Here is a 27551-nt window from a genome sequence, read left to right on the forward strand (position 1 = left end):
CTTTCTTTCCTTTCTTTTTCTTACTTTCCTCCCTTCCTTCCTTCCTTCCTTCCTTCCTTCCTTCCTTCCTTCCTTCCTTCCTGAGAACCAGTAATAAAAAAAATGCTTAAAAAGTAATTAAAAAAAAGTTCCAAAGATCAGCTGAGAGACACGCAATCATTGGAACTGTTTTATTATTACTTTTTAAGCATTTTTTTTATTGCCGGTTCTCTGGAACCGGTAGTTAAAAATGTTTTAAAAAGTAAAAAAAAAAAAGTTCTGACAACAGCATTACTCAACTGATCTTTGGAACTTTTTTTTTTTACTTTTTTTACTACCGGTTCGGGCGAACCAGCCGTATTTCACCCCTGGACTAAATGCCAAAGGCGCACAGAATGCTGTTACCTTCCCACCAAAGGTGGTCCCTATTTTTCTACTTGCATTTTTTCAGTGCTTTCGAACTGCTAGGTTGACAGAAGCTGGGACAAGTAACGGGAGCTCACCCTGTTACTAGGGCACTAGGGATTTGAACTGTTGAACTGCCAACCTTTCGATCAACAAGCTCAGTGTCTTAGCCACTGAGCCACCGTGTCCCATCTCTCACCTCCTGTTTAGGATTTCCTTAATCTAAGACCTGTTTTTGTGCACAAAGTATTGAACCTCAGAGCTGTGTTCCATATGATCAAAGAATTATCTAATACATTTACTTGTTTTCCTGAGTGGCTAATCAGCTGCCTCTCAGCTGCCCAGAGGCAGGGCATCTGTTTCATTGTCGCTTGTCAAAATAATCCAGTAAGTATTTTGTTGAATAGCATGTTGGGAATTGGACTTACCTCTTCATAATCTAAGCCAGAAATAGGCAAGCTGGTTGGTTCTGAGGATTGCTTGTGGCCAAACTGGTTTTAAAAAAATGGCTTAATGATGGGCCATGCCAAAGATAGCAGTGGGATTACTAAACCAATATTGTCAGTGTGTGAGAGTTCATGAATTGGAATAGACATGGTAACAGGTCAGCCAATGGGAACCGTGACTCAAACGGCTCGGAGCTTGGGCATGGCTTAGCTTGACTGATTTGTATATAAGAGTTGCTTTGTGATATTTCTTCTTTGCTTATATTGCCTCTGTATTATATAGCTTCTGTGTTTCTGGCATCTGAATTCTGGTTCTGGCTTCTGCAGCATTGGTATTATAGACATGCATCATGCTTTATATTATTGTATATAAAGAAGTTTCCTATATAAATGAATCCTGCTGAATTATTTACTTGTGTGCTGGTTGGATTGCAGGAAACTATTAAAAAATGTGCATAACACATAGGCACACATACATCAATAGAAGAGACTATTTGTAGCTCGGGGTTAAACCGTGGGGTTCTTTGTTTTCTCCGAGCTTGGTTGCTTTTTCAGAGACATTTCATTACCCAACTAGATAACATCATCAGGGCGAGAAGGTAGTGGGATTTGCTGACAGAGAAAACAACTGAGCTCAGAGAGCATCAAGGATCCCACAAACCGTGTCTTATTTTTTTGGGGCCCCAAATAAGCATCAGGTCTTATTTTCAGGGGATGTCTTACCCACTTACCTTAGGACCATTGTAACCAGGCCTCCCATGCCCCTACACCTGTTGCGCCACTGCCTTACTTCTTTTGTGGCCACTTGTGGTCACTCACGGTCAGATGCCACATGGCTTGTCGCATCAGTACTGCTGCTTGTGGTAGGAGGCTGCATGATGTGTTGTGCATTGGGTGCACAAGTGGCAGCACCGCTGCAATGTGCCACGTGGTGTCCTGCCAGGAGCGGCAGCACTGCCGTGACATGCCACATGGCATCCAGTCACAAGCAGCCGTAGAAGAAGTCAGGCAGCGGTGCGACAGATATCAGGGCATGGGAAGCCTGGCTATGGTGGTCGTTCCCCATTGACTTTGCTTGTCAGAAGGTCACAAAAGGTGATCATAGGACACCCTTCCTGTCATAAATATGTGTCAGTTGCCAAGCATCTGAATTTTGATCACGACCGTGCAATAGTTGTAAGTCACTTTTTCTCAGTGCCAATGTAACTTTGTACGGTCACTAAATGAACTGTTGTAAGATGAGGACTACCTTGGAACAAGAGTTCCGCTCCATATCAATATTTTGCTAAGTGCAAAAAAAAAAAAAAAAACTATTTAGGATCTGAGGACCTACGGAAAGGGACTCCTGTGTCTGGTGACCTTCTCCTCCTAACCAGTCTAGTTCTGTGCTAGAATGTGTGAAAAATAGCTTATTATTAAATTCTCATATCCAGTGGAAAGCAAATACAGAGCTAATATCCATCTGCCATCCTCTTCTCTCCTCTAATGTCAAAATGTAGGTTGTAAATTCTCACAGGAGGGACCGATCTAGTTTTTCTTTTTTCTTCCTGCTTATGTTCTTCCGTTCAGAATATTGCACACTGATCACTTAATAAGCACACTGATAGCACTAATGATGCTAATAACAACAGCCTGATTAATCCTTATCTCTTCTGCCTTCCTTTCCAGTGAAAGTTAGCGGCTGTTCGGAGAGCAAAGGAACGCCGTACGAAAGTGCCAACTTGGACTTCAAGGTGAGGAACGGCGGAGCTCTCTACCCCACCAAACAGGTGCACACACCTTTGGAGCAGACAAAAGTTACGGTAATGACTTGGGAGGTTCTAGAAAGATGGGAAACTTTGGTCAGGTTACTGGTGATCTGTCCCCGTCTACACACACACACAAACACAGCCAGCCGAGGGTTAAGAAAGTACTTGGCACGCACACAGGTCGTTATCTCAAACTTGGCAACAATATAAGCACCGTCTGCCAAGAGCTTTTACTGCAACAGATAACATAAAATTACATACGCATTGCAAATAGTCCAGCAAAACAATATCGCTTCGGCAGCTTCAGACGTTGTTCAAGTGACTAGCCAGAGTTAGTTTTTGTTCGTCACAGATTTTTACCAGCCACCACCCTCTCTTATATAGTCTCTGGGGTGTGGTCCAGTGACTCAGCTATAATCCCTAGCACGCCTCCTTAATCGCTGCAACCGTTTATCATGCCTTCGTTGGCGTGCATCCAGGAACAACGGCTCTCCTTCCTTGCCCTCATCAGAGACACCTGGCTCCTGGCCAATCTCCCCTTCCTCGGCCGGCACCTGAGGCAGTGCCAGAGGGGAAGGGCCTGGAGAGGGAGGCCTGGCTGACTCCTCTCCCTCATGTTCGGAGCCTTCTTCCTCCGATGAGATAGGCTCAGAGGGAGGGGCCACAACAACTGGTGGGAGAGAAATCACAACCCAAGGGACACAAAGTTAGAAAAAACAAAAAGCCTGGCTGGCTTTTCTAGAAAAGCCAGCCAGGCATTGTCTATGGATGATCCCCGACGTATGTCTACAATAATAGCAATAGCGCTTAGACTTATACAGTGCTTCACAGGGCATTACTGTGCTCTGTAAGCGGTTTACTAAGTCAGCCTATTGCCCCTTAACAATCTGGGTGCTCATTTTACCGACCTCGAAAGGATGGACGGCTGAGTCAACTTTGAGCCGGTGAGACTCGAACTGCCGAATTGCCGGCAGTTGGCAGAAATAGCCTGCAGTACTGCATTCTGACCACTGCACCACCAGGGCTCTAAGAACCAGTGTTTGCATTGCTAAGAATAAAAAGAATATGAGTGTTTTTGTCGTTGTTGTTAAATGAATCACTGCAGTCACTAAGTGAATCCATCTTCCCCCTTTGACTTTGTTTGTTCGAAGCCTGCTGGAGAGATCGCACATGGGGAATCACATGACCCAGGACTTTGCAAACATGTTAAATACGTGTCAGTTGCCAATCGCCCTAATTTTGTTCACATGATTATGGGGATGGTACGATGATTTCAAGTCCGAGGACTGGTTGTACGTCCCTTTTTTAGTGCCATTGTTACTCTGAATGGTCATGAAATGAATGGTTGTAACTCAAGGACTACCTGTAGACAAAGCCTTCAGAATCAAAATTCTCTTTTGTTTCTGTTGGTCTTCTATTGTTTTGCCTTTTTATTATGTAAAGCGCCCAGAGGCGTCTGGAGTTGGATATTCTTTAAATCAAAGCCAATAAAAATAAAAGACATAAATTGCCTAATCAAAAAGTGGGAGCATGTATCCTGCTTTAGGGAGGAACTCCCCTATCTTACTAGTCCACAGTCTGGCTGATTAGTGGGACATAACATTCCCCAATAAACATTTAACAGAATAACAGAGTTGGAAGGGACCTTGGAGGTCTTCTAGTCCAACTCCCTGCTCAGGAAATCTTATACCCATGATGGCGAACCTATGACACGTGTGCCACAGGTGGCACGTGGAGCCATATCTGTGGGCACAAGAGCGTTGCCCTAGCTCACCTCCAGTGCACATGCGGGTGCCGGCTGGCTGATTTTCGGGCCTTCTAGGCCCACCAGAAGTCGGTAAATGGGCTGTTTCTGCCCTCCGGGGGGTAGGAGAGGCCATTTTCGCCCTCCCCGGGCTCCAAGAAAGCCTCTGGAGCCTGGGGAGAGTGAAAAACGGGACTACCGGGCCCATCAGTAAACTTTTTGCCATCATGTGCCAAAAATGGGGGGAGCACAGGCGGGTTGTGGCGCATGCATGAGGGGGCGTGGGGCATTGAATTATGGGCACATGCACAACCCCCCCATGTTCTCCCCCCCTTTTATTTATTTATTTATTTATTAGTTCGATTTATATTCCGCCCTTCTCCGGAGACTCAGGGCGGCTTACAATGCGTTAAGCAATAGCCTTCATACTTTTGTATATACCTGCTTAGTAGGGCTTTTGGCCCCCCCTAAGCGGTGTTCTTTTTTATACAAAGTCAGCTTATTGCCCCCACAATCCAGGTCCTCATTTTACCTACCTCGAAAGGATGGAAGGCTGAGTCAACCTTGAGCCTGGTGAGATTTGAACTTGCAGTAATGGCAGGCAGCTGGTGCTATTTAACAGCACTTTAGTCTGCTGCGCCACCAAGGCTCTTTTCTTTTGGCACGCGACAGCAAAAAGGTTAGCCATCACTGCCTTACACCATTTCAGACAAATGGTTTTCTAATCTCTTCTTAAACTACCTCCAGTGATAGAGCACCCGTAACCATTGCAGCATCTCCATAGTCACACGATCACAATTCAGGTGTTTGGCAGCCAACATGCATTGAAAAAGATTGCAACATCCTGGGATCCCCATTTGTGACCTTCCCAGCAAGTTTTCAACGAGCAAAGTCTATGAGGAAAGCCAATGCTTAACAACCAAGTGTTTCACTTAACAACTGTGGCAATTAAAGGCTGTAAAATCAGGCACAACTCATTTACCTTGACAATTCACAGCTCACAACCACCTTGAGAGCTGTGGTGGCAAACTGATTAGAATGCAGTATTGCAGGCTAATTTCTGCCGACAGCCAGCAGTTCGATTCTCATCGGCTCAAGGTTAACTCAGCCTTCCATCCTTTCGAGGTCAGTAAAATGAGGACCCAGATTGTTGGAGGCAATATGTAAACTGCTTAGAGAGGGCTGTAAAGCACTGTGAAGCAGTATATAAGTGCTATTGCTGTTTCCTTGCTTAGCAACAGAAATTCTGGTCCCAATTCTGGTTGTACTTTTCACACGTAAAATTCAGATACAACCACCAGCAGCAACAGATACTCTTGAAGCAAAATAGAGATGGCCAGTGGTAGCATCATCTTTTATGGCAATATTATCTTTCCACTTGCTCAAGAGTGGGTAGATAGCAATTGAACTAAGCTGAAGGAAACCTCCCTTGTCTGGCAGAGTGCAAAGGATAGTTATAGGAGGTGACTTCATAAATTATTTTCAATAAAAGTGTGGGAGTGAATTGTTTTATGCCAGTGCATCTACATTAAATTACGACCTCATTCAGGGATAATGTATTCCAATGAAAATCCTACGGCTGTAGCTTTTCGTTCCTGGGTATCTGTGAAAGCACGGAGGCTGCCATCATATCGTATCGTGGCCTTATCCTTTTACTGGAAATGGGATGGTGGAGATTCAGAAAAGATAAAGATAAGATAAAAATACTGTCAGGGTTCCAAATAACATGCCCATAGCAAACAGAACTCGAAAACAGGTAGATTCCTTAAAGAACAGTTTTATTGGATATATCATACTAGCTGGACACCCGTGCTTCACTACGAAACTATGTGATCGGACTTGATAAATTGACCCCTAAAGCCTGAAACATAATGTAGAATGTGTAACTCCGTAGCATCAGAGCACGTTAATATAAGGCATCTGGCAGTTGGAACAGAGGGGGAGGGGGAGTAGAATGCCCCAGCCCATAGGCCAGATGAGTCATGCTCTGGTCACGCCCACACCCGTTTAGCGAAGGGGTAGCATCAGAGCGTGTTAATCTAAGGCAACTGGCAGTTGGAACGGAGTTCTTTTCAGGTGGGTCAGGGGAGTAGAACGTCTAACTCCTTAGCATTAGAGCATGTGAATATAATACTGGAGATATAATACTAATGATCTGTTGGTCATTTCGAAAAATCCTTCTTAGTGGGCACCTAGAAGCCAAGAGGAACATATGTGTCAAATTTCAAGTTTGTAGGCTTTACGGTTCTGGAGATTTCTTGATGAGTGAGTGGTATTTGGCTTTTATATATATAGATTGGCACAGATTGGTGAAAACTGACTAACGATTCCCGTGGTTTTCACCTAATTAAAAGTAAATGTTTTCCCCCTTTTCCCAAACAATCAGTCACATGGTCCAATCAAAGCTCTGTCTGGTTGCTTGGTAATTTCACTCCTCCTCTCTCCAGCCACCTGTGGGAATGTCCTTGGTTCCAGTGGTGGGATTCAAATAATTTAACAACCGGTTCTCTGCCATAATGACCAGCTGAGTAGGTGAGGCTTGGTGGTCATGTGACCATGTGGGTGTGGCCAACTCAACGTCACTCAGGTCGATGGGCGCTTCGCCTTAGCTGTTACAATGTAATAAGGGTTAACCAGAGAGGCAGTTTCTGTAAGCAGAGCAATAAAGATTAGGCGAGAAACAACACCAGAATGTTTCCTTCCTGCCTTCCTTACAGGATTAGCCCTTAAAATGGAAAAAAACAAAATAAGATTTCTTCCAACAACCAGTTCTCCGAACTGTTTAGAAAGTTAACAACCGGTTCTCCCGAATAGGTGCGAACTGGCTGGATCCCACAACTGCTTGGTTCCCAGAGGAAACTATTTTGTTTTGGCTACAAATCCCCCCCAGCTATCTCTATTCCCCCCCCTCCCTAATCCTCATCTCCATTGTGGCAACACTGAAGCCCCAAAGATGGCCTCAGTCAGGCCAGCTTCAGAATTGACAAATACATCTTCTCAGAGGAGATATGTAAATAATGGAATTTCCTACATACATGTATGGCAGGTGGATAGAAAACCAGAGAGCTTTATGTTAAAGGTGAATTGGTTAATTCAAGGAATGTAAGTCTAGTAGTGAAAAACATAATGTTGCATTTCAACTTGATGATTTCATCTGTAAGATTTAATGAGAATTCTCTTCTCTTATTCACTAAATGAATAGAGGCTGACATAATCTCTACATCATGGACAGTTAAACACAACATCCTTCTGCTAATTTAAATGCCTATGTTATATGCCTTTGTTTGTAGATTCTGAATAAGAGAATGATGAATATTGGCGGGTGCCAAAGTTTGGGTACCCTTCCAGTCTGACCTGTGTACAGGTAGTCCTTGACTTACAACTCTTCATTTAGTGATCATTCAAAGTTACAGCGGCACTGAAAACAGTGATTTATGGCTGTTTTTCACATAACCATTGCAGCATTCCCATCATCATATGATCAAAATTCAGATGCTTGACAATTGGGTCAAATTTATGATGGTTGGAGTGTCTTGGGGTCCTTTTGCGACCTTCTGAAAAGCAAAGTCAATGGGGAAGCCAGATTCACTTAACAATCAAGAGCCTTGGTGGTGCATCAGACTAAAGTGCTGTTAAATAGCACCATCTGCCTGCAACTACTGCAAGTTCAAATCTCACCAGGCTCAAGGTTGACTCAGCCTTCCATCCTTTCGAGGTAGGTAAAATGAGGACCCGGATTGTGGGGGCAATAAGCTGACTTTGTATAAAAAAGAACACCGCTTAGGGAGGGCCGAAAGCCCTACTATATACAAAAGTATGAAGGCTATTGCTTAACACATTGTAAGCCACCCTGAGTCTCCGGAGAAGGGCAGCATATAAATTGAACCAATCAATCAATCAATCAATCAATCAATCAATCAATAACAGCAGGGATTCACTTAACAAAATGCGACAAAATTCACTTAACAACTGTCTCACTTAGCAACAGAAATTTTGGGCTCAATTGTGGTCATAAGTTGAGGACTATCCGCAATGCTTCTTTTCGCAGAAATAAGAGCTTTCAAGTATTTGCTGTTAACAGTTTAACATTTTTTCTATTCTTGCATTTGGAACCCGCCTCTATTCTTCCTTGCATAATTATTTTAATTCAGAAATATAGATAATCCTCAATGTGTGACCACAATTGAGCCCAAAATTTATCTTGCTAATTGAAACATGTGTTGTTAGTTTTGCCTCATTTTATGACCTTTTTTGCCCCAGTAGTTAAGTGAGTCACTGCAGTTGTTAAATTAGTAATATGGTTGTTAAGTGAATACGGCTTCCTTCAGGGGTGAAATTTAGCAGGTTCTGACAGGTTCTGGAGAACTGGTAATGGAAATTTTGAGCAGTTTGGAGAACCGGTAAATACCACCTCTTGCTGGCCCCAGAGTGGGGTGGGAATGGAGAATTTGCAATATCCTTTCCCCAGGAGCGGGGCGGGAATGAGGATTTTACAGTATCCTTCCACTGCCACGCCCACCAAGCCAAACCACACCCACCAAGCCACGCCTACAGAACTGCTAGTAAAAAAAATTGGATTTTACCACTGGCTTCCCTATTGTCTTTGCTTCTGAGAAGGTCACAAAACGTGATCACTTGACCCTGGGACACTGCAACTGTCACAAATATGAGCTAGTTGTCAAGCATCTGAATTCTGAGCACATGACCATGGGGATGCCGCAAAGGTCATAACAGTGAAAAACGGTCATAAGTCATTTTTTCAGTGCCATTGTAACTTCAAACGGTCGCTAAATGAACTGTCGAGGACTACCTGTATTCTTAGCTGTTCTGGCATTCACTGCAAATTTTCAATTATATTGAAATCCAAGACTTGTTTTTCTTTCTTGGAAGTACTTCAGAGTTGATTTAGATAGATATCCAACCTCTTTTTAGCCTCAGTTTTGTCACTCCAGGACATTAACTTTTGGATATGTTTTTATTTAATTGAATCCATTCTTTCTTTCACCTGTACAATATTTCCTGTCCCTCCAACAGACACACAATCCCCAAAGCATAATTCAACCCCATGCTTAAAGGTTGGCAAATCCATAACCTTTATTTTTTTTTTCTCCAAAGCTATATTTTTTCCATGTTTCCCTCCTAAAATACTGACTGAAAAAAAGAGTGTGATTGTTTTGTTCAAGACTGACACTAGATCTTAGCTCCCTTTGCTTATTTTATTTTTGGATATAGTCAGTGGTGGGATTCAGCCGGTTTGGGCTAGTTCAGATGAACCAGGTAGTTAAATTGCTGGCTGGCCCTGCCCTACCCCGCCCCTTCCAGGAGTCACCATGCGCCCCATTTTGGCTCCCAGGTAAGTGTAAGGAGGCCTACTAGGCCCCAAACACAGAGCGGGAAGGGCGTGTGTCCCCCCCCCATGGCCCGTTTTTGCTTCTGCGGGGTTGCAGGACACCCCCTGACCACGCCCACCCAGCCGGTCATTAGGGCAGTGAACTGGTTGTTAAATTTATTTTATTTTTTATTTTATTTTTTTAATTTGATTTATATGCCGCCCTTCTCCGGACACTCAGGGCGGCTTAAATGCGTTAAGCAATAGCCTTCATACTTTTGTATATTTATACAAAGTCAGCTTATTGCCCCCACAAACTGGGTCCTCATTTCACCTACCTTAGAAAGGATGGAAGGCTGAGTCAACCTTGAGCCTTGGAGAGATTCGAACCAGCAGTAAATTGCAGGCAGCTGTGTTAATAACAGGGTGCGTAGACCACTGTACTATCAAGGCTCTTATTATTTGAATCCCACCACTGGATATAGTGCAATTATTTGAATCCCACCACTGGATATAGTGCGACAAAAAATACTTATTCCAGAGAGAATACTCAATTTAGTATGAATTATCTCTAACCTTCTAACAGATATTGTGATACAGGTTGCATTAACAGAGGGATAGAATCAGGATCATATGAGGTATTAGTACCGCTTTATAAAGACTTAGTAAGGACTTAGTAAGACCATGCTTGGAATACTGCATCCAGATTTGGTCACCATGTTATAAAAAAGATGTTGAGACTCTAGAAAGAGTGCAGAAAAGAGCAACAAGGATGATTGGGGGACTGGAGGCTCAAACATATGAAGAACGGTTGCAGGAATTGGGTATGTCTAGTCTAGTGAAAAAAAGAACTAGGGGTGACCGGATAGCAGGGTTCCAATATTTTAGGGGCTGCCTAAAGAAGAGGGGGTCAAGCTATACTCCGAAGCAACTGAAGGCAAGTCAAGAAACAATGGATGGAAAATAATCAAGGAGAGAAACAAACTAGAGCTAAGGAGAAATTTTCTGACAGTTAGAACAATTAACCTTGCCTCCAGAAACTGTGGATGCTCCACAGGGGTGAAATCCAGCAGGTTCTGACAGGTTCTGGAAAACCGGTAGCAGAAATTTTGAGTAGTTCGGAGAACCAGCAAATACCACCTCTGCCTGGTCCCAGAAGTGGGGAGGGAATGGGGATTGTTTAGTATCCTTCCCCCAGAAGTGGGGAGGGAATGAGGATTTTTTAGTATCCTTCCCCTGGAGTGGGGTGGAAATAGATATTTTGCAGTATCCTTCCCCTGCCACACTCACCAAGCCACGCCCACAGAACCGGTAGTAAAATAATTTGAATTTCACCACTGGTGCTCCATCACTGGAGGCTTTTAAGAAGAGATTGGACAACCACTTGTTTGAAATGGTATAGGTTTTCCTGCCTGAGCAGGGGGTTGGACTAGAAGACCTCCAAGGTCCCTTCCAACTCTGTTATTCTATTATTCTTTTATCCTGGCCAATTAAATGGTAAGGTCACATTGTCTGTAGGAATGTGAATACTATTGTGAATTTACTCGTACTTGAGTAAATCTCAAAATATGATCATCCTTGAACCTTGAACTGGAAGTCTCTTGGGCTAAGGAAGAAGGGAAACCTGACACAATAATTACTCACTTTTTTAAAAAAAAAACAGATCATTTCCATAGTCTATGACACAAGATAACATTTTAACATATAGGACCATGATACTAGAACATTGCACAACTATAGTTGAACACCTGGAACATTGCCGAGTCTTAGTGGCCTGGGTCAACAATAAGTGAGGACAGAATAGTGTTTTTGGCTAACATGATTTCTTTCTACTTGTTACGGCAGAAAACACGAGATGTTTACAAAATGCGAGGCCAATAAAAAGATTATATCCTTGGAATTTCAACCCCCAGGGGAGGGCCTTCTCTGTGGTAGCTTCTGCCCTCTGGAACGATTTGCCCCCAGAGATACGAAGGATATCGGATCTCCGGGTCTTTTGCCGTGCCCTGAAAACTTTTCTTTTCCATCAAGCAGGGCTGGAGTGAACTCCCTCCCCCTTTTTTAGTCTTTTTTAGTTTTTTAGTTTTTAAATTGTCATTGGGTTTTAATTGAATTGTTTTAAATTGGGCCAGCTATGTAATTCTTTTAATAATTTTAAATTTTGTATTGGCATGTGTTTTAGTTCTGGCTGTGCACCGCCCTGAGTCCACTAGGAGAAGGGTGGTATACAAATTGAATAAAATAAATAAATAAATAAATAAATAAATCTGTCGTAGGATCTATACATTAGCTATCATCTGAAGGCGCTATCTCTCCAAGGACCATGAGTTAAAAAGAACAGAAAGCAGGTCACAGTCTGGAAATTTGGTTGGAGACCAACCAAATTTCATCTGGGCAATATTAAATGGCTAAAGCTATTATTTATCACCTCAATTTTAGAGGATAAAGATTGTAGGGGGTTAGAAATGAAAGTAATTCATTAAGGTAGGAAGATTACATTGTAATGCATTTTGACATTGCATTGAGGTATCCTGTCCTATATCTATATATATGTCCTATATCTCATGTATCGGAACCTGTTTTGCTTCAAATCTTGCTCTTGTGAACTACGTAGGATTTTTTCCAATCCCTACAAAACAGGAGTGAAATCTAGCAGGTTCTGACAGGTTCTGGAGAACCGGTAGCGGAAATTTTGAGTAGTTCAGAGAACTGGCAAATACCACCTCTGACTGGCCCCAGAGTGGCGTGGGAATGGAGATTTTGCAATATCCTTCCCCCAGGAGTGGGGAGGGAATGGGGATTTTGCAGTATCCTTCCCCTGCCAGGCCCACAAAGCCACACCCACCAAGACACAACACACCCACCAAGACCCCCACAGAACCGGTAGTAAAAAAAAAATTGGATTTCACCACTGCTACAAAAGGAATACATGCTGCAGGTAGCCTTAACAATAGTTTGTTTAGTGATCATTTAAACTTACAACAGCACTGAAAAGAATGGCTTATGACCATTTTTCACAGTTACGACCGTTGCAACATCCTCATGGTCATGTGATCAAAATTCAGACAGTTGGCAACTGACACAGGTTAACGACAATTGCAGCGTCTCGGGATCATGTGATCGCCTTTTACAACCTTCTAACAAGCGAAGTCAACAAGAAAAGCCAGATTCACTTAATAACTATGTTATTACTAACTTAACAACTGCAGGGATTCACTTAACAAATGTAGCAAGAAAAGTCGCAATATGGGGCAAAGTTCACTTAACAAGTCTCTCGCTTAGCAACATAAATTTCGGGTTCAATTGGACTTGTAAGTCAAGGGCTACTTGTAGTGTGCCTTTTTGATTTAGCAAAATATTGTGTTGGGGTTACGCATCATACGAATACAAACTGAACTCTGCTTCAAGATGGAGATAACTGTGGCTCTTTAAAATTCACCTCACTTCTTCCTTAAAAGCCTTATTATTGTATATTAGAGTATATTAGAGGAAGTGGAAAAACACAGAGGAAAACAAGACTAATGACAAGAATATAGACTTTAATATGGTGTGTGTCATCAATGTGGGAGTCTCAACTTTCGCTGTATTAAAAGCTTCCTGCGTGTATGAGTAAAACAAGAGTTGTTTGTAAAAGAAATGTTCCTTTAAAGCAGGGATATCAAACTCGCGTCATGTTGTTATCACATGACGCATCGCGACTTTTTCCCCCTTTGCTTTAAAGCAAGGGTAGGGGAACCATGGCCTTTTTATGAGTTGTGGACTTCCATTTCCCAGAATTCCTGAGCCAGCTAGAGTAGAATCTCAGTGTCCCTGGTTGGTCTAAGTTCCCTTCCAATTCTGTTATTCTGTTCTGTTATTTCCAAATGTCCAGTTCTATATATGCATTCTTAGCACATGTGCCTTTGATACAAAATACTCCATCCTTTATCTTTGTTCGCTCAAGTGGTTGTCAAGTCTAAACTATAATAGCCAATTCTTTACCAGCCTTCCTCAGAAACTTCTACTCCATTCTTCCCTAATTGGGATCACCACTGCACAAAGAAGTGGTATTCAGCCAGTTCGGACTAGTTCACCCGAACCGGTAGCAGAAATCGCTGGGGGGCTTGCCCACCTGCCCTTGGCGCTATGCTGTCCTATTTAGGTACATTTTGAAGCCGCGTGCATGCATGCAAGCCGCATGTATGAGCAAAGCGCATGCATGGAAGGCCACATGCATGCGTGTAGGTGGCTCACGCGAGCGAACGCGTGCGCTCACATTTGCGAACTGGTAGGGAAAGTAAGTGAATACCACCTCTGCATTGCACACAGACACATGCAGAAACACACACATACTTTTATGTACACTGAGAGCATATGCACCAAGACAAATTCCTTGTGTGTCCAATCACACTTGGCCAATAAAGAATTCTATTCTATTCTATTCTATTCTATTCTATTCTATTCTATTCTATTCTATTCTATTCTATTCTATTCTATTCTATTCTATTCTATTCTACTCCTATTTCTATTTTATTCTATTCTATTCTACACAGAGGAAGAGGGAGGGGGGAGAGAGAGAGAGAGAGATCAAGCAGGAAGGGCTAGAAAGAGTATATCTATCTCTACTGAACCTTGCTCAATCAGCTACGTTTTGCAGCGCTATTGTCTGTTCTTTGACCTTGGTTTGTTTTAGCTCTGATGAGCTGGTTAATTCTTAGTCAGATTGCCTGATTTGCCTTTTGGATCTTCCAAAGGGACACTGGGGCATCATCAGTCATGGGTGATTTAATCTGGATTCCTGCAGGGTTGGACTAAATGATATAAACTGTTTCTTCCGCTTCGGTGATTCTGTGATGCAGATTGGTTGCTGCTTCTCTTCTGGCTTTGTTTCACCACACCTAATCCTCCAAACCCATTCTCCTTTGCCTTGACTGTCCTAGACGGTCTTGCTAGACGGCCTTTCTCTTGCAAAATACTTCTTGCATTCACATAATGTCAGGCGAAAGCAGCCAGAGCCACTCAGGAATAGTCTCAAGAAGCTTTATTGCTATGTACCTATATTACAAGAATCTTGCCAGAATGCAGTATTGTTCACTGCCAGCAGTTCGATCCTGACCAGCTCAGTTGACTCAGCCTTCCATCTTTCCAAGGTGGGTAAAATGAGGAGCCAGATTGTTGGGAGGGTGATATGCTGACTCTATAAACCTCTTAGAGAGGGCTATAAAGGCATATATCTGAAGCGATATATAAGTCTAAGTGCTATTGCTATTTGCTTAGGCAAAAATGTCTATGGAGATTCTCAAACAACCAGGTCATGGTTATCTCGGAAGTGCTTTTCCAAAAGGCAACTAAATTTTCTTGATTTGTTTTTTTCTGAAAATATTTCACTTCTCATCCAAGAAGCTTCTTTGCAGGGGTGGGCTGCTGGGGGTTTTTAGGCATTCGGAAGAAGCTCTAGCTAAGACTCTGTGTAGTTCAGAGAACTCCCAAATCCTACTCCTGGCTGGCCCCACCCACCCCGCCCCTCCCAGGAGTCCCCACGCAGCCCATATTGGATGCAGATAAGTGTGGAGGCTCGGGGAGGGAGAAAAACGGGCCTACCAGAAGTTTGGGAAAGCCGGAAACCGAGGCCTCCAGAGCCTGCAGAGGCTGTTTTCGTCCTCCCGGAGGCACAAGAAAAGCCTCTTGAGTCCGGGGAGGATAAAAAGCTCCCCCCCCCACAGCCGTGGTGCAGGAGGACGACTAGGCCACACCCACCATGGCCACGCCCACCCAGCAACCAGGCAGAGAACCCCTTGCTAAAATTTTTGAAGCCCACCCCTACTTCTTTGGTTCTAAGGGGGTTTGCTTAGGAAAGGTCAGATAAGGTTTCAAGGATTTGGGGGAGAAGGTCAAGCCCGTGCCACTTTCTACAAAGCAAAGACTCTAAACTCTAAACCCCTCTTAACACCTCGCTCCATTCTAGCTGAGATTCCCCCAAACATAACGTGTGAAGCCTGAGCAGATAAAGGACATCATTAAAATAATAAGCTGGTTCATACAACATGGATGGGTTCCCATAATACCACATTTGCATAGAGTTGCACGGAGCAACTGCAAGGTGGGCAGCAAATGAATTTGATCAATAAATAAAAAATAAAATAAATGAGAATGCTGAACCACCAAATTCTCCTGTCCCAGTTTAGCCTAGATTAGAACATTGGGTGAACCCAACTAACAGAAAAATTAAAATGGAAGATAATATAGTAAATTATTTGCCTCACAGTGCCATTCTCAAAGCTGGCACTGAATCTATATTGAATAAATCTTAAATGATCAACAACTTATTTTTTTTCATACTTCACAGCCCCATAGAATAATCCCTTTCCCAACCCACCAAACATCATCCAAATGATGTTTTGAAACTGAGAATTTCAAGGTTGATTTTCCCCCCTTTTTCCGTTGCTCAGTCTTGCAAGAAACCTGATAGCAATTCAATTAGAAAATGCAAATCAAGTCACAGATTTACCACCCGAGTGCTGAATTGCCCCCAAGAAAATGGCATGATATTTTAGAATAATAGTAAACACTTCAGATAAAAGTTTTCTTTTAGAACAGACTATTTTCACAGTGAAAAGTGGGGCTTGTGAGCCTTGTCTGCAAAAATAAGGGAGGAGAAAACCTTATCTTATAATAAATTACAGATAGTCCTTGAAATACGACCACAACGGAGTTCAACATTTATGTTGCTAAGCGAGACATTTGTTAAGTGAATTTTGCCCTACTTTATGCCCTTCCTTGCGAAAGTTTTTAAGTGAATCCCTGTAGTTGTTAAATTAGTAACACGGTTGTTAAGTGAATCTGGCTTCCCCATTGATTTTGCTTGTCAGAAGGTCGCAAAAGGGGATGACATGACCCAGGATCACTGCAACCGTCATAAATGTGAGTCAGTTGACAAGAGTCTGAATTCTGATCATGTGACCATGGGGATGCTACAACGGTTGTTAAGTGTGAAAAACGGTCACAGAGTCGGTTTTTTTTCCCAGTGGCGTTGTAATTTTGAATGGTCACTAAATGAATTGTTGTAATTTGAGGACCGGCAGTATTTGAGGCTTCTGGCTGTCATCAGCATTTTCAAAAATTAGATGAATAATACTATATTCCTGGGGTGGGGGGTGGGAGAAGCAGACAAGGAGGGCTTCTTTTTTTTTAAAAAAAAATAGAATATTATTTGTAAGAATTTATCTCTCAATAGATTTGAGACAAGGTGCATTTATCAACTTAATCATAAGGAAAGAAGAATACCGCAATCGTATATGCATACACAAATAGGTAATTATTGTTTTTTTTTTAAAATAGCTGTGTCCACGGGTGGTATTCACTTCCTTTCCCTACCAGTTCGCAAACGTCCACGCATACGCCTGGCATTCTATGCACACGCTTTGCTGGTGCATGCACCTTCCGCACATGTGCCCAGCCTCAAAAATGTGCCTAAATAGGATGGCAAGAGCAGTTGCAACATCCATTTTTTTTACTACCGGTTCTGTGGGTGTGGCTTGGTGGGCATGGCTTGGTGGGCGTGGCAGGGGTAGGATACTGCAAAATCCCCATTCCCTCCCCCCTCTTGGGGAAGGATGATGCAAAATCTCCATTCCCACCCCACTCCTGGGGGAAGGATATTGCAAAAACTCCATTCCCTCCCCACTCTTGGGGGAAGGATACTGCAAAATCCCCATTCCCTCCCCACTTCTGGGGGAAGGATACTGCAAAATCTCCATTCCCACCCTACACCAGGGGAAGGATACTGCAAAATCCCCATTCCTTCCCCACTCCTGAGGGAATGATATTGCAAAATCTCCATTCCCACCCCACTCCTGAGGGAAGGATACTGCAAAAATCTCCATTTCCATCCCACTCCTTGGGGAAGGATACTGTAAAATCTCCATTCCCTCCCCACTCCTGTGGGAAGGATATTGCAAAATCTCCATTCCAACCCCACTTCTGGGGGAAGGATACTGCAAAATCCCCATTCCCTCCCCACTCCTGGGGGAAGGATGCTGCAAAATCTCCATTCCCACCCCACTCCTGGGGGAAGGATATTGCAAAAATCTCCATTCCCTCCCCACTCCTGGGGCCAGCCAGAGGTGGTATTTGCCAGTTCTCCAAACTGCTCAAAATTCCCGCTACTGGTTCTCCAGAACCTGCTGGATTTCATCCCTAGCATACAGCCAAGGCAGGTGGGCGGGCCCGCCCGCAATTTCCACTACCGGTTCAGGCGAACTGTTCCAAACCGCTGAATACCACCTCTGGCTGTGTCCTTTGGGAAGCCATCTCCATTCACTCCTAAGTGAAATTGCTTGTGTGCCATGTTAATGAGAGAGAGTAAAAGACAGAGAAATGAAGAATCTTTTATCAATTGCAGCCTTATTCGGTCTCTCATTTTTCCAAACTCATTTTCTCCCGTCTGCGTGTCAGTGTGAGATTAAGAACAGCAGCAAAAAAAACAAAAAAAAAAAAAGCACCCTCACCTGAAAATCCAGGCATATTTTCCACAGCACGTCTCCTCATTTGTGCTCCTTTTTCTCCCCCTAATAGATGCATTTTGCAAGCCATATTTCTTAATATAATACAGCGGGGTAAGTTATTTTCACCACTGGATATAGTTTTGTGAGCACATTTCCTGTGGAATCCATTTGTGGCTGTGAAAAACTGCACTGCAAGGTTCGGAAAGCCAAAACGTAGAGGAACCACAAAGTTCTGGATGCTTTAAATATTCGTGAGAGAGGTTTGCAGTGAAAGGCAAACCAAACGCATTTTTAAAAAAATCTCTTGTCCACAAAACATTTACTGATGAGGTGCTCATATGGAATCCATCACTGAATAGGAAGCTGCCTTTATATTTTAATCATTTGTATTTAAAGTACAGGTAATCCTCGTCTTACAACCACAATTGAGGCTAAGACTTCTGTTGCTATGCGAGACAGTTGTTAAGTGCATTTCACCCCATTTTACGACCTTTCTGTTCTGACCCAGCTCCCCAAACACAACAAATCCTCTGAGGTGAACTCAAAGATTCCTTTAATTAAGAGTGCCGGCAGCCCCAGCAAAAAGTTTCTCTCTCACTGCAGACTAACAAGTCTGTCTGCCACATCTATTCATCTCCGCCCAGTGGTGGGTTCCTCCCGCTTCGGTCCGGTTCGGCCGAGCCGGTAGCGGTGACAATATGATGTCACCGAACTGTAAGTAAAGTAAAGCTGCCTTTTGCAATTGACTGATGGTGATTTTGTCAATAGCAATAGCACTTACATACTGCTTCACAGTGCTTTACAGCCTTCTCTAAGTGGTTTACAGAGTCAGCTTATTGTCCCCAACAATCTGGGACCTCATTTTACCGACCTTGGAAGGGATGGAAGGCTGAGTCAACCTGGAGCCGGCCAGGATTGGGGGAATCGAACACCTGACAATGTGAGCACAGTTAGCCTGCAATACTGCATTCTGACCACTGCGCCATCACGGCTCTTGTCGAACACCATGTCGATGGTGTTCAGGTGGTGCTCCAGATTTTGGAATTGAACCCAATTGTACCGATCACTATCGGTACTATCTTTGCTTTCTTTTGCCACGGTCTTTCTACTTTCTATTTGCAGGTCTTTGTGTGTTTATGATTTTCTCCAGTTCTTTCTCTCCTGCTGTTTTCAGATTCTGCCAAATCCAGTCTCTAGATTTATTTATTTTTTGGCTTTCTTATCAGCAGTTGTTAAGTCTGGGGTATTATGTGGCAAGTGCTTCTTTGATTGAATTCTGAAATCCTAGTGCAGTTTAGCTTCTTCATTTTCTAATGTTGAAGCATTAGAAAGACACTTTCAACACAAGAGCATAGAAGCACATACGTGAACATACAGAGCTTCAAAAACATGGGGCTATTTTTACATAGAAGAAACTGAAGATATCTCCTCTGGGCACTGTTGAAAAGAGTTGATGGTGGTGGAAGGAATTCAAGAAGTCCTGTTCTTCTAGCTTTCCTTATTTCATTTGATCTATTTAGACAAATTTGGGGAAAAATGGTTTTTTTCCCCTCCTCACATCTCAAAAGAAAGCCAACCTGTCAGCTTGTTTTCTCTGGAAGGCAAGATATAAACTTATTTAAATAAACCACACAAGCTGTTCACTCAAATTTTTGCAAAATACAGCCTTTACTTTAGAGAAGGTGCCAATGAGAGGCACATTTTCTACAAGATGTATATCTGTCTCATTTGGTACACATTATTGCTCATTTTCACAAACATTACCAGCCCAACAACCGTTCTCTCTCCCTCTCCCTCCCCCCTCTCTCTCCTATCTATCTATCTATCTATCTATCTATCTATCTATCTATCTATCTATCTCTTCCTCTCTCTCCCCCTCTCTCTCTGTCTCTTTCTCTGTCTCTCTCTGTCTCTGTCTCTGTCTCTGTCTCTGTCTCTGTCTCTGTCTCTGTCTCTGTCTCACTCTCTCCCTCCTAAAAATTTTAAGGTTCTATGTCTGTGATGGCGAACTTATGGCATGCGTGCTGGAAGTGGCATGCAGAGCCATCTCTCCGGGCATGCCAGCCATCGCTCTTCCAGTTTCTGGCGCTCCCCCACATGTATCTGTGTGCTCCCGTTTTGGCACTCGGTACTGAAAAGGTTCACCAACACTGTTCTATGTCATTTGGAAAAAGTACTTTGGGACTCACAGGAGAAGGACAGCACTGTTCTCTATTCTTCATTAAACCAAGCTTCAGTTGTGCAATTGTGACTGTCATCTGGCCTTTGTTTGAAATATAGTTTGACTTTCCGGGGGAGGAAATACAGCTGTTTTAAGGCGTCAGCAGCTTAAAGCAACTACAACTTTACTTTGAGTCTCACGTGGACACCTAGAAAAAGTTGGGCTTCTTTAATGAAGAGCAGAGAGGTTCCACATTATGAGCAATCTGTGGAGTTCTTGGGGTCCTCTGAGCATGGTTGTTTTCTTATAGGTTTTTCATTATCCAACTAGGTGCCAGCTCAGTGCCAGCCTAGACAGCACCGAAGACTCCATAGTTCATCCCCAAGCTACAAATACTTTCTTCTGTTGGTACTAAAATGTATCTTCTAAAACATTTTAGAATCCACAGCCTTAATGAGTATCTTCATGCTCCCTTTATGAAATAGTTTGTTCGTTTGTTTAGAAAATGAACATGGCCACCCAACTCACTCATGGTGACTCCAGGTGGCTTATAGAAACAAAAACTCCAATAGCAACAGCTCTTAGACAGGGGTGGGCTTCAAAAACTTTAACAAGTGGTTGTCTGCCCGGTTGCTGGGTGGGCGTGGCCATGGTGGGCATGGCCTAGTCATTTTTGCCTTCTCTGGGCTCTGGAGGCTTTCCTTAAGCCTCCGGGAGGGTGAAAACAACCTCCCCAGGCTCCAGAGGCCCTCTGGAGGCCAGAAATGGACCTTTTTTCACCCTCTCTGAGCCTCCGAGCATGCTCTGCACTTACCTGCATCCAATACAGGCTGTGTGGGGACTCCTGGGAGGGGTGGGGCTGGATGGGCAGGGCCAGCCAGGAGTGGGATTTGTGGGTTCTCCGAACCACACAGAATCTTAGCTAGAGGTTCTCCCGAACCCTTGCGAACCCCCAGCAGCCCATCCCTGCTCTTAGACTTATATACTACTTCATGGTGCTTTACAGCCCTTTCTAAGTGGTTTACAATGTTAGCATATTGCCCCCAACAATCTGGGTCCTCATTTTACTGACCTCAGAAGGATGGAAGGCTGAGTCAACCTTGAGCCGGTCAGGATCGAAGTCCTGGAGTGAGCAGTGAGTTATTATTATTATTTATTAGATTTTTATTAGTTAGCCTGTAATACTGCATTCTAACCAATGCTCATCCAAAATCCAATAAACGCTTACCCACCCACAGGCTGATCATCTCCTACCTATGGAACTAAGAATGGGCAGCCCCTTCCTGATTAAATTCCTGTGATGTTCGCATTTTCAGAAAACATATTTTACATGCCGTTTGAGTGCAGGTTTCCACAATCCATGCCTTTGATTTAATTGGAAAACTTCTTTGCAAACTCGGTTAGAAAATACGAACACGACAAAGGAAAATGTATTTCTAATCATGAATTCATTCAGAAATGATAAATTAGCTTGGTACATATTTAAATGTGAACCAAATAAACGTCCCACCCTTGGCTGGACCTGTGTCATTCTTATCTCGGTAGCAGTTTGTGAAACTTTGCATTCGGAAGGTTTGCAAATAAGCGATGGAAGTGAAGGTCTCCAAAAATTCCTCTCTGTAACTGTTCTGACAAGATATTTCATCACTGCCAACACTGAACAAGTGACAGCATTTGTAACAAAACAATGGGAAACGCTAGCCTTTTAAAAATGCTTGACATTTTGAAACTTTTTAATGTGTTTCAGGCTGACTCCTTTTTTTTTTTTTAATGTGGTTTTGATGGTGCTTATCACTCACTGCATGCCATGCTAACTGCAGTTTTTAAGGTCATATTGGAAATCTCCCAGATACTGCCAGAAAATCTATCAATACGAAATGTCAAAAAGGGGAGAAGGGGTTATGTGCAGTTAGCAAAATAGATAACCAAACACTAATTGCATCAATAGTAACCTTAGAATTTTAATGAACTTGGTGTATTGATTGTTAACTTAGTACATTATTTGAATGAGCATCCGTATCCATTATGAACTTCACACAAGCTTGGCTGGCGTGCCTTTGTGTCACTGGGTATTTTGTCCATGTATATTGAATTTATATCTCTTAGTTTTGCAGAGAGCTCGCGCAAACATAGACTGGGGGCAGGCAGGGAAGTGTGTGTCTAATATGATCTCTACAATAGCAATCCTACATGTCACTTCCCCAAAGATAAATGAGACCAAAACCTAACTTTTCCTAGGTTGCATCCTTTGTTTTAACTATTTCAGAACTTCTATTGTTTACAATACTTGCACTGGTTTTCAAATGTAAGAATATATCCCTTTTTCTTATTATTATCTTTTTAAAATCTTTTTCATCTCACCAGTGGTGGGATTCAAATAATTTAACAACCGGTTCTCTGCCCTAATGACCAGCTGAGTGGGCATGGCCATGGTGGGCGTGGCCAGGGAGTGTGACAGGCAGGACTCGGCCTCCTGCACCCTCCTGGGAACAAAATCAGGCCACGGGAGGGGGGGACACGGGACACACACACACCACCACCCCCGTGCCCAGTGGTGGGATTCAAGTAATTTAATACCCGGTTCTCTGTCCTAATGATTTCTTCCAACAACCAGTTTGCCAAACTGCTCAGAAAGTTAACAACTGGTTCTCCCGAAGTGGTGCGAACTGGCTGAATCCCACCACTGCATCTCACTCAAAAGAGATTTTCATGCAATTACAGGTAGTCCTTGACTTACAACCACAATTGAGCCCAAAATTTCTGTTGCTAAGCAAAACAGTTGTTCGGTGAATTTTGTCTCATTTTATGACCTTTCTTGCCATAGTTGTTAAGTGAATCACTGCAGTTGTGAGTTGTTAAGCGAATCTGGCTTCCCCATTGACTTTGCTTGTCAGAAGGTCACAAAAGGGCACTTCACCCCAGGACACGGCAACTGTCATAAATATGACTCCATTGCCAAGTGTTTTGATCACGTGACCATGGGGATACTGCAACTATCATAAAATTCTCATAAGTGCCTTTTGTCAGTGCTCTGGTAACTTTGAATAGTCACTAAATGAACTGTTGTAAATCGAACTACTATCTGTTGTTCATTAATGTACCAGTTGGAATATAATACCCCGTTTCTCCTAAAGTAAGACATCCCCTGAGAATAAGCCCAATCGGGCTTTTGAGCGCATACGTTAAAATAAGCCTCCCCCCAAAAATAAGCCCTCCCCAAAAATATTCAAATGCAGAGCTGGAAATCAGGTAAGACGGCAAGAGGAGCCCCACTTTGCTCCACGCACCCCAAAATAATAAGACCTCCCCGAAAATAAGGCCGAGTGCTTATTTCAGGATTCAAAAAAATATAAGACAGGGTCTTATTTTTGGGGAAACACGGTAGTGCTCAGTCCCTCATGCACTAGTTATTTCTCAGTTGGATTACTGCAACACGTTCTACATGGGGCTACCTTTGTAGACCATTTACAAGCTACAACTGGTACAGTATGCAGTGCCATGGACAGTTCTGGAGGCATGCACTGGTTTCCAGTTTGCTTCCAGGTCCAATTCAAGTTGTTGGTCATTACTTAATGTATAAAGTCCTTTATGGCCTGGGTCCAGGGTATCTGAGGACCAGTGGTGGGTTGCTTCCGGTTCGGCCCAGTTCGGCCCAGTTCGGCCGAACCGGTAGCGGTGACAATGTGACATCACCGAACTGGTTCTCTGTAACTGGGAGCTGGGCCCTCCCGCCCGCCCCCGCTTTATTCCTACCTTTATTTCTTTGTTTTTAGCCCAGCTGATAGGTGTGGCAGAGTGGATTGCCGCACCTCAGCTGGCCAGAAACCTAATGCGCTTGTGCGGAGCACAAGATTGGCACGCATGCTAGCGAAGCGAGCATCACATGCAAAGTGTGTGCATGAAGAGCCTTGGTAGTACAGTGGTTTAACTGAGTAACTGAGCCTTGGTAGTACAGTGGTTTAATGCACCCTGTTCTTAACACAGCTGCCTGCAATTACTACAGGTTCGAATCTTACCAGGCTCAAGGTTGACTCAGCCTTCCATCCTTTCTAAGGTAGGTTAAATGAGGACCCAGTTTGTGGGGGCAATAAGCTGACTTTGTATAAATATACAAAAGTATGAAGGCTATTGCTTAACGCATTGCTTCCCAGCTTTCGTGAGAGGGCAGCTGGTGTTAACATCTGGCCTCGAAGCGGCCTAAGACTCCATCCACTGCTGTGAGAGAGCAGTGGAGTTTACTGACTTGGAATTGATTGAATATCCCTTTCCAGACTTTGGACTATCTTGATTACCCCCAGGCCGTTGATTTTCCCCCGATTGATCGATTGATTGATTAATTAATTGATTGATTAGATGTATTCGCCAACAGAACTTCTTATTCTGCGAGACTCCCCCCTCTCGCAGGTGTGGCCCTCCACTTTATCAAGGGCCTACCTTTATGACGGGCTTTGGCACCCCGAGAGGTGGCATGCTGCAAAAAGGGGATTAAGGGGTTTTTTAGGGAAACTTTTTGATAGATTTTTAAGGGATTTTAAGGGGCGGGAGGGTTGTGTGGGTTTGGGGGTTAACCCACGGGGGGAGGGGTCCGGCCCAGCTGTTAGTGGGGCCACGGAGGGTGCAGATTCCGGGGGTAAGGGGGACATCAGAGTCCATTCTGTCGAGGGCTTTTCTATCAATGTGTTGAGTGGGAGGGGCAGATATGGTGGGAGCAGGGGGCCGCATCATGTAGTGGGGGCGCGCACTCGCTATCTTCGAGCGGTGGCACGCCCCGGTCCCCATAGCCCTTCTCGTATCCCAGGCTGTTCAGACTCTCAGGGCCCGAGCCTTCGGCTGCTGTCGTGCAATGCCAGGTCCGTAGTAAATAAAGCCCCCCTCATTTGCGATCTTATTCAGGAGGGGGGAGCGGACCTGGCAGGTGTTACGGAGACCTGGTTGGGCCATGAGGGGGGGTTCCCCTCGTGGATATGTGCCCACCAGGTTTCCGAGCATTCCATCAGCCGAGAGCTCAGGGCAGGGGCGGGGGGGGTGGCGGTTATTATAAAGGAAAGTCTTGATCCGAGGGAGACCACTGTTCCACAGATAGCCGGATGTGAGTCCCTTTTTGTGAGGTGGGGTCGTGGAGTACAGATGGGCTTGTTGATCACGTACCTGGCTCCCTGCCGCGTGGCAACGGCCCTGCTCAAGCTGCTCAACGTCATAGCTGAGGTGGCGGTTGGTACCCCCAGACTTCTAGTCATGGGGGATTTCAACCTGCCATCTGTCGGCGAAACGTCTGAGGTGGCTCGAGAGTTCATGGCTTCCATGACGGCCATGGACCTTACTCAGTTAATTCATGACCCCACTCACACGGGTGGACACACTCTGGACTTAGTTTTTGTCTCTGGTCAGTGGTTGAGTGGCCTTGATACAGGGGATATAGTCATCGAACCCTTGTCATGGTCTGACCACTCGCTCCTTCGACTGGACTTTCTAACCGCTGCACCCCGCCGCAGGGAGGCGGGACCGACCAGGTGGTTCCGCCCCAGGCGCCTGATGGACCCTGATAGGTTCCAGATGGAGCTTGGGCCATTTCCTGAGACTCTGGCTCATGACTCGACTGAGGACCTGGTGGCCGCCTGGGATAGTGCGGCTGCCGGGGCCTTGGACCGTGTCGTGCCTTTGCGGCCTCTGACCCGGCACCGAACTCACCTAGCTCCTTGGTTCTCCGAGGAGCTCAGGGAGATGAAGCGCCGGAAAAGACGCCTGGAGAGTAGTTGGAGGACCAGTCGCTCCGAATCCGACCGAACACTGGTGAGGTCTCATATTAAGACCTACCTAGTGGCGATAAAAGCGGCAAAATCTAGTTATTTTGCCGCTCTTATCGCGTCATCAGATAATCGCCCGGCCGCCCTGTTTAGGGTGACCCGCTCCCTCCTCCATCTGGAAGCGCGGGATGACCCCTTGCAGGGCCGAGCCGAGGACTTTGTGCAGTATCTGTATGACAAAATCGCTCAGATTCGGGAAGGACTGGCCTCTGACTGGGTATGTCCGGACGGGATGACTGAGGCAGGTCTTGAGAGTGTTATCTGGGGGGAGTTCGATCCTGTGGCTCCCGAGGACATGGACAGGGTCCTGGGACGGCTGAACGCGACCACATGTTTATTGGACCCGTGTCCCTCCTGGTTGGTACTGGCTTCCCGGGAGGTGACACGAGGCTGGCTCCAGAAGATTGTTAACGCTTCTTTGAGTGAGGGGGTCCTGCCGGCCGCTTTGAAAGAAGCGGTTGTGAGGCCCCTCCTCAAGAAGCCCTCTCTGGATCCGGCTGTTTTGGCTAACTATCGTCCAGTCTCCAACCTTCGCTTTGTTGCGAAGGTTGTTGAGAGTGTGGTGGCGCAACAGCTCCCCCGGTACCTGGATGAAGCTGTCTATCTAGACCCGCTCCAGTCTGGCTTCCGGCCTGGGCACAGCACGGAAACGGCATTGGTCGCGTTGGTGGATGATCTCTGGAGGGCTCGGGATAGGGGTTGCTCCTCTATCCTGGTCCTGTTAGACCTCTCAGCGGCTTTTGATACCATCGACCATGGTATCATGTTGCACCGGTTGGCGGGGTTGGGGGTGGGGGGCACCGTTCTGCGGTGGTTCTCCTCCTACCTCTCTGACCGGTCGCAATCTGTGTTGACGGGGGGGCAGCGGTCGACCCCGAGGCACCTTGCTTGTGGGGTGCCACAAGGGTCGGTCCTCTCGCCCCTTCTGTTCAACATTTATGTAAAGCCGCTGGGTGAGATCATCCGTGGCTTTGGGGTGGAGTTCCATCAGTACGCTGATGACACCCAGCTGTACATCTCCACCCCAGGCCACCCCAACGATGCCCTTGAAGTGATGTCCCAGTGCCTGGAGGCCTTGCGGGCCTGGATGGGGAGAAACAGGCTCCGACTCAACCCCTCCAAGACCGAGTGGCTGTGGCTTCCAGCGTCCCGATATAGCCAGCTGACGCCATCGCTGGCTATTGGGGGCGAATCACTCGCCCCCACGGAGAGGGCTCGCAACTTGGGCGTCCTCCTGGACGCACGGCTGTCTTTAGAAGATCATTTGACGGCCGTGGCCAGGGGGGCTTTTTATCAGGTGCGCCTGATACGCCAGCTGCGCCCCTTTCTAGATCGGGACTCTCTACGCACAGTCACTCAGGCACTAGTCATTTCCCGCCTGGACTACTGCAACGCTCTCTACATGGGGCTCCCCCTGGGGTGCACCCGGAGGCTCCAGCTGGTCCAGAACGC

At 44.9% G+C, this 27551-nt stretch overlaps 1 protein-coding gene across 1 annotated transcript in view; it reads left to right on the top strand.

Moving 5' to 3' along the window:
* The first annotated feature begins 1662 nt into the window (after window positions 1-1662).
* The window catches only part of CDH4 (cadherin 4), a 401827-nt gene continuing 375938 nt past the window's right edge, over window positions 1663-27551 (top strand). The window contains exons 1-2 of the mRNA XM_070941124.1: window positions 1663-1693; window positions 2499-2632. Coding sequence (XP_070797225.1) covers window positions 1663-1693; window positions 2499-2632 — 165 coding nt within the window. The remainder of the gene's footprint in view (window positions 1694-2498; window positions 2633-27551) is intronic.

Source organism: Pituophis catenifer, unplaced genomic scaffold, assembly GCF_029215685.1.
Source record: "Pituophis catenifer annectens isolate HBS135680 unplaced genomic scaffold, rPitCat1.0.hap2 SCAF_3, whole genome shotgun sequence".
NCBI lineage: Eukaryota > Metazoa > Chordata > Lepidosauria > Squamata > Colubridae > Pituophis > Pituophis catenifer.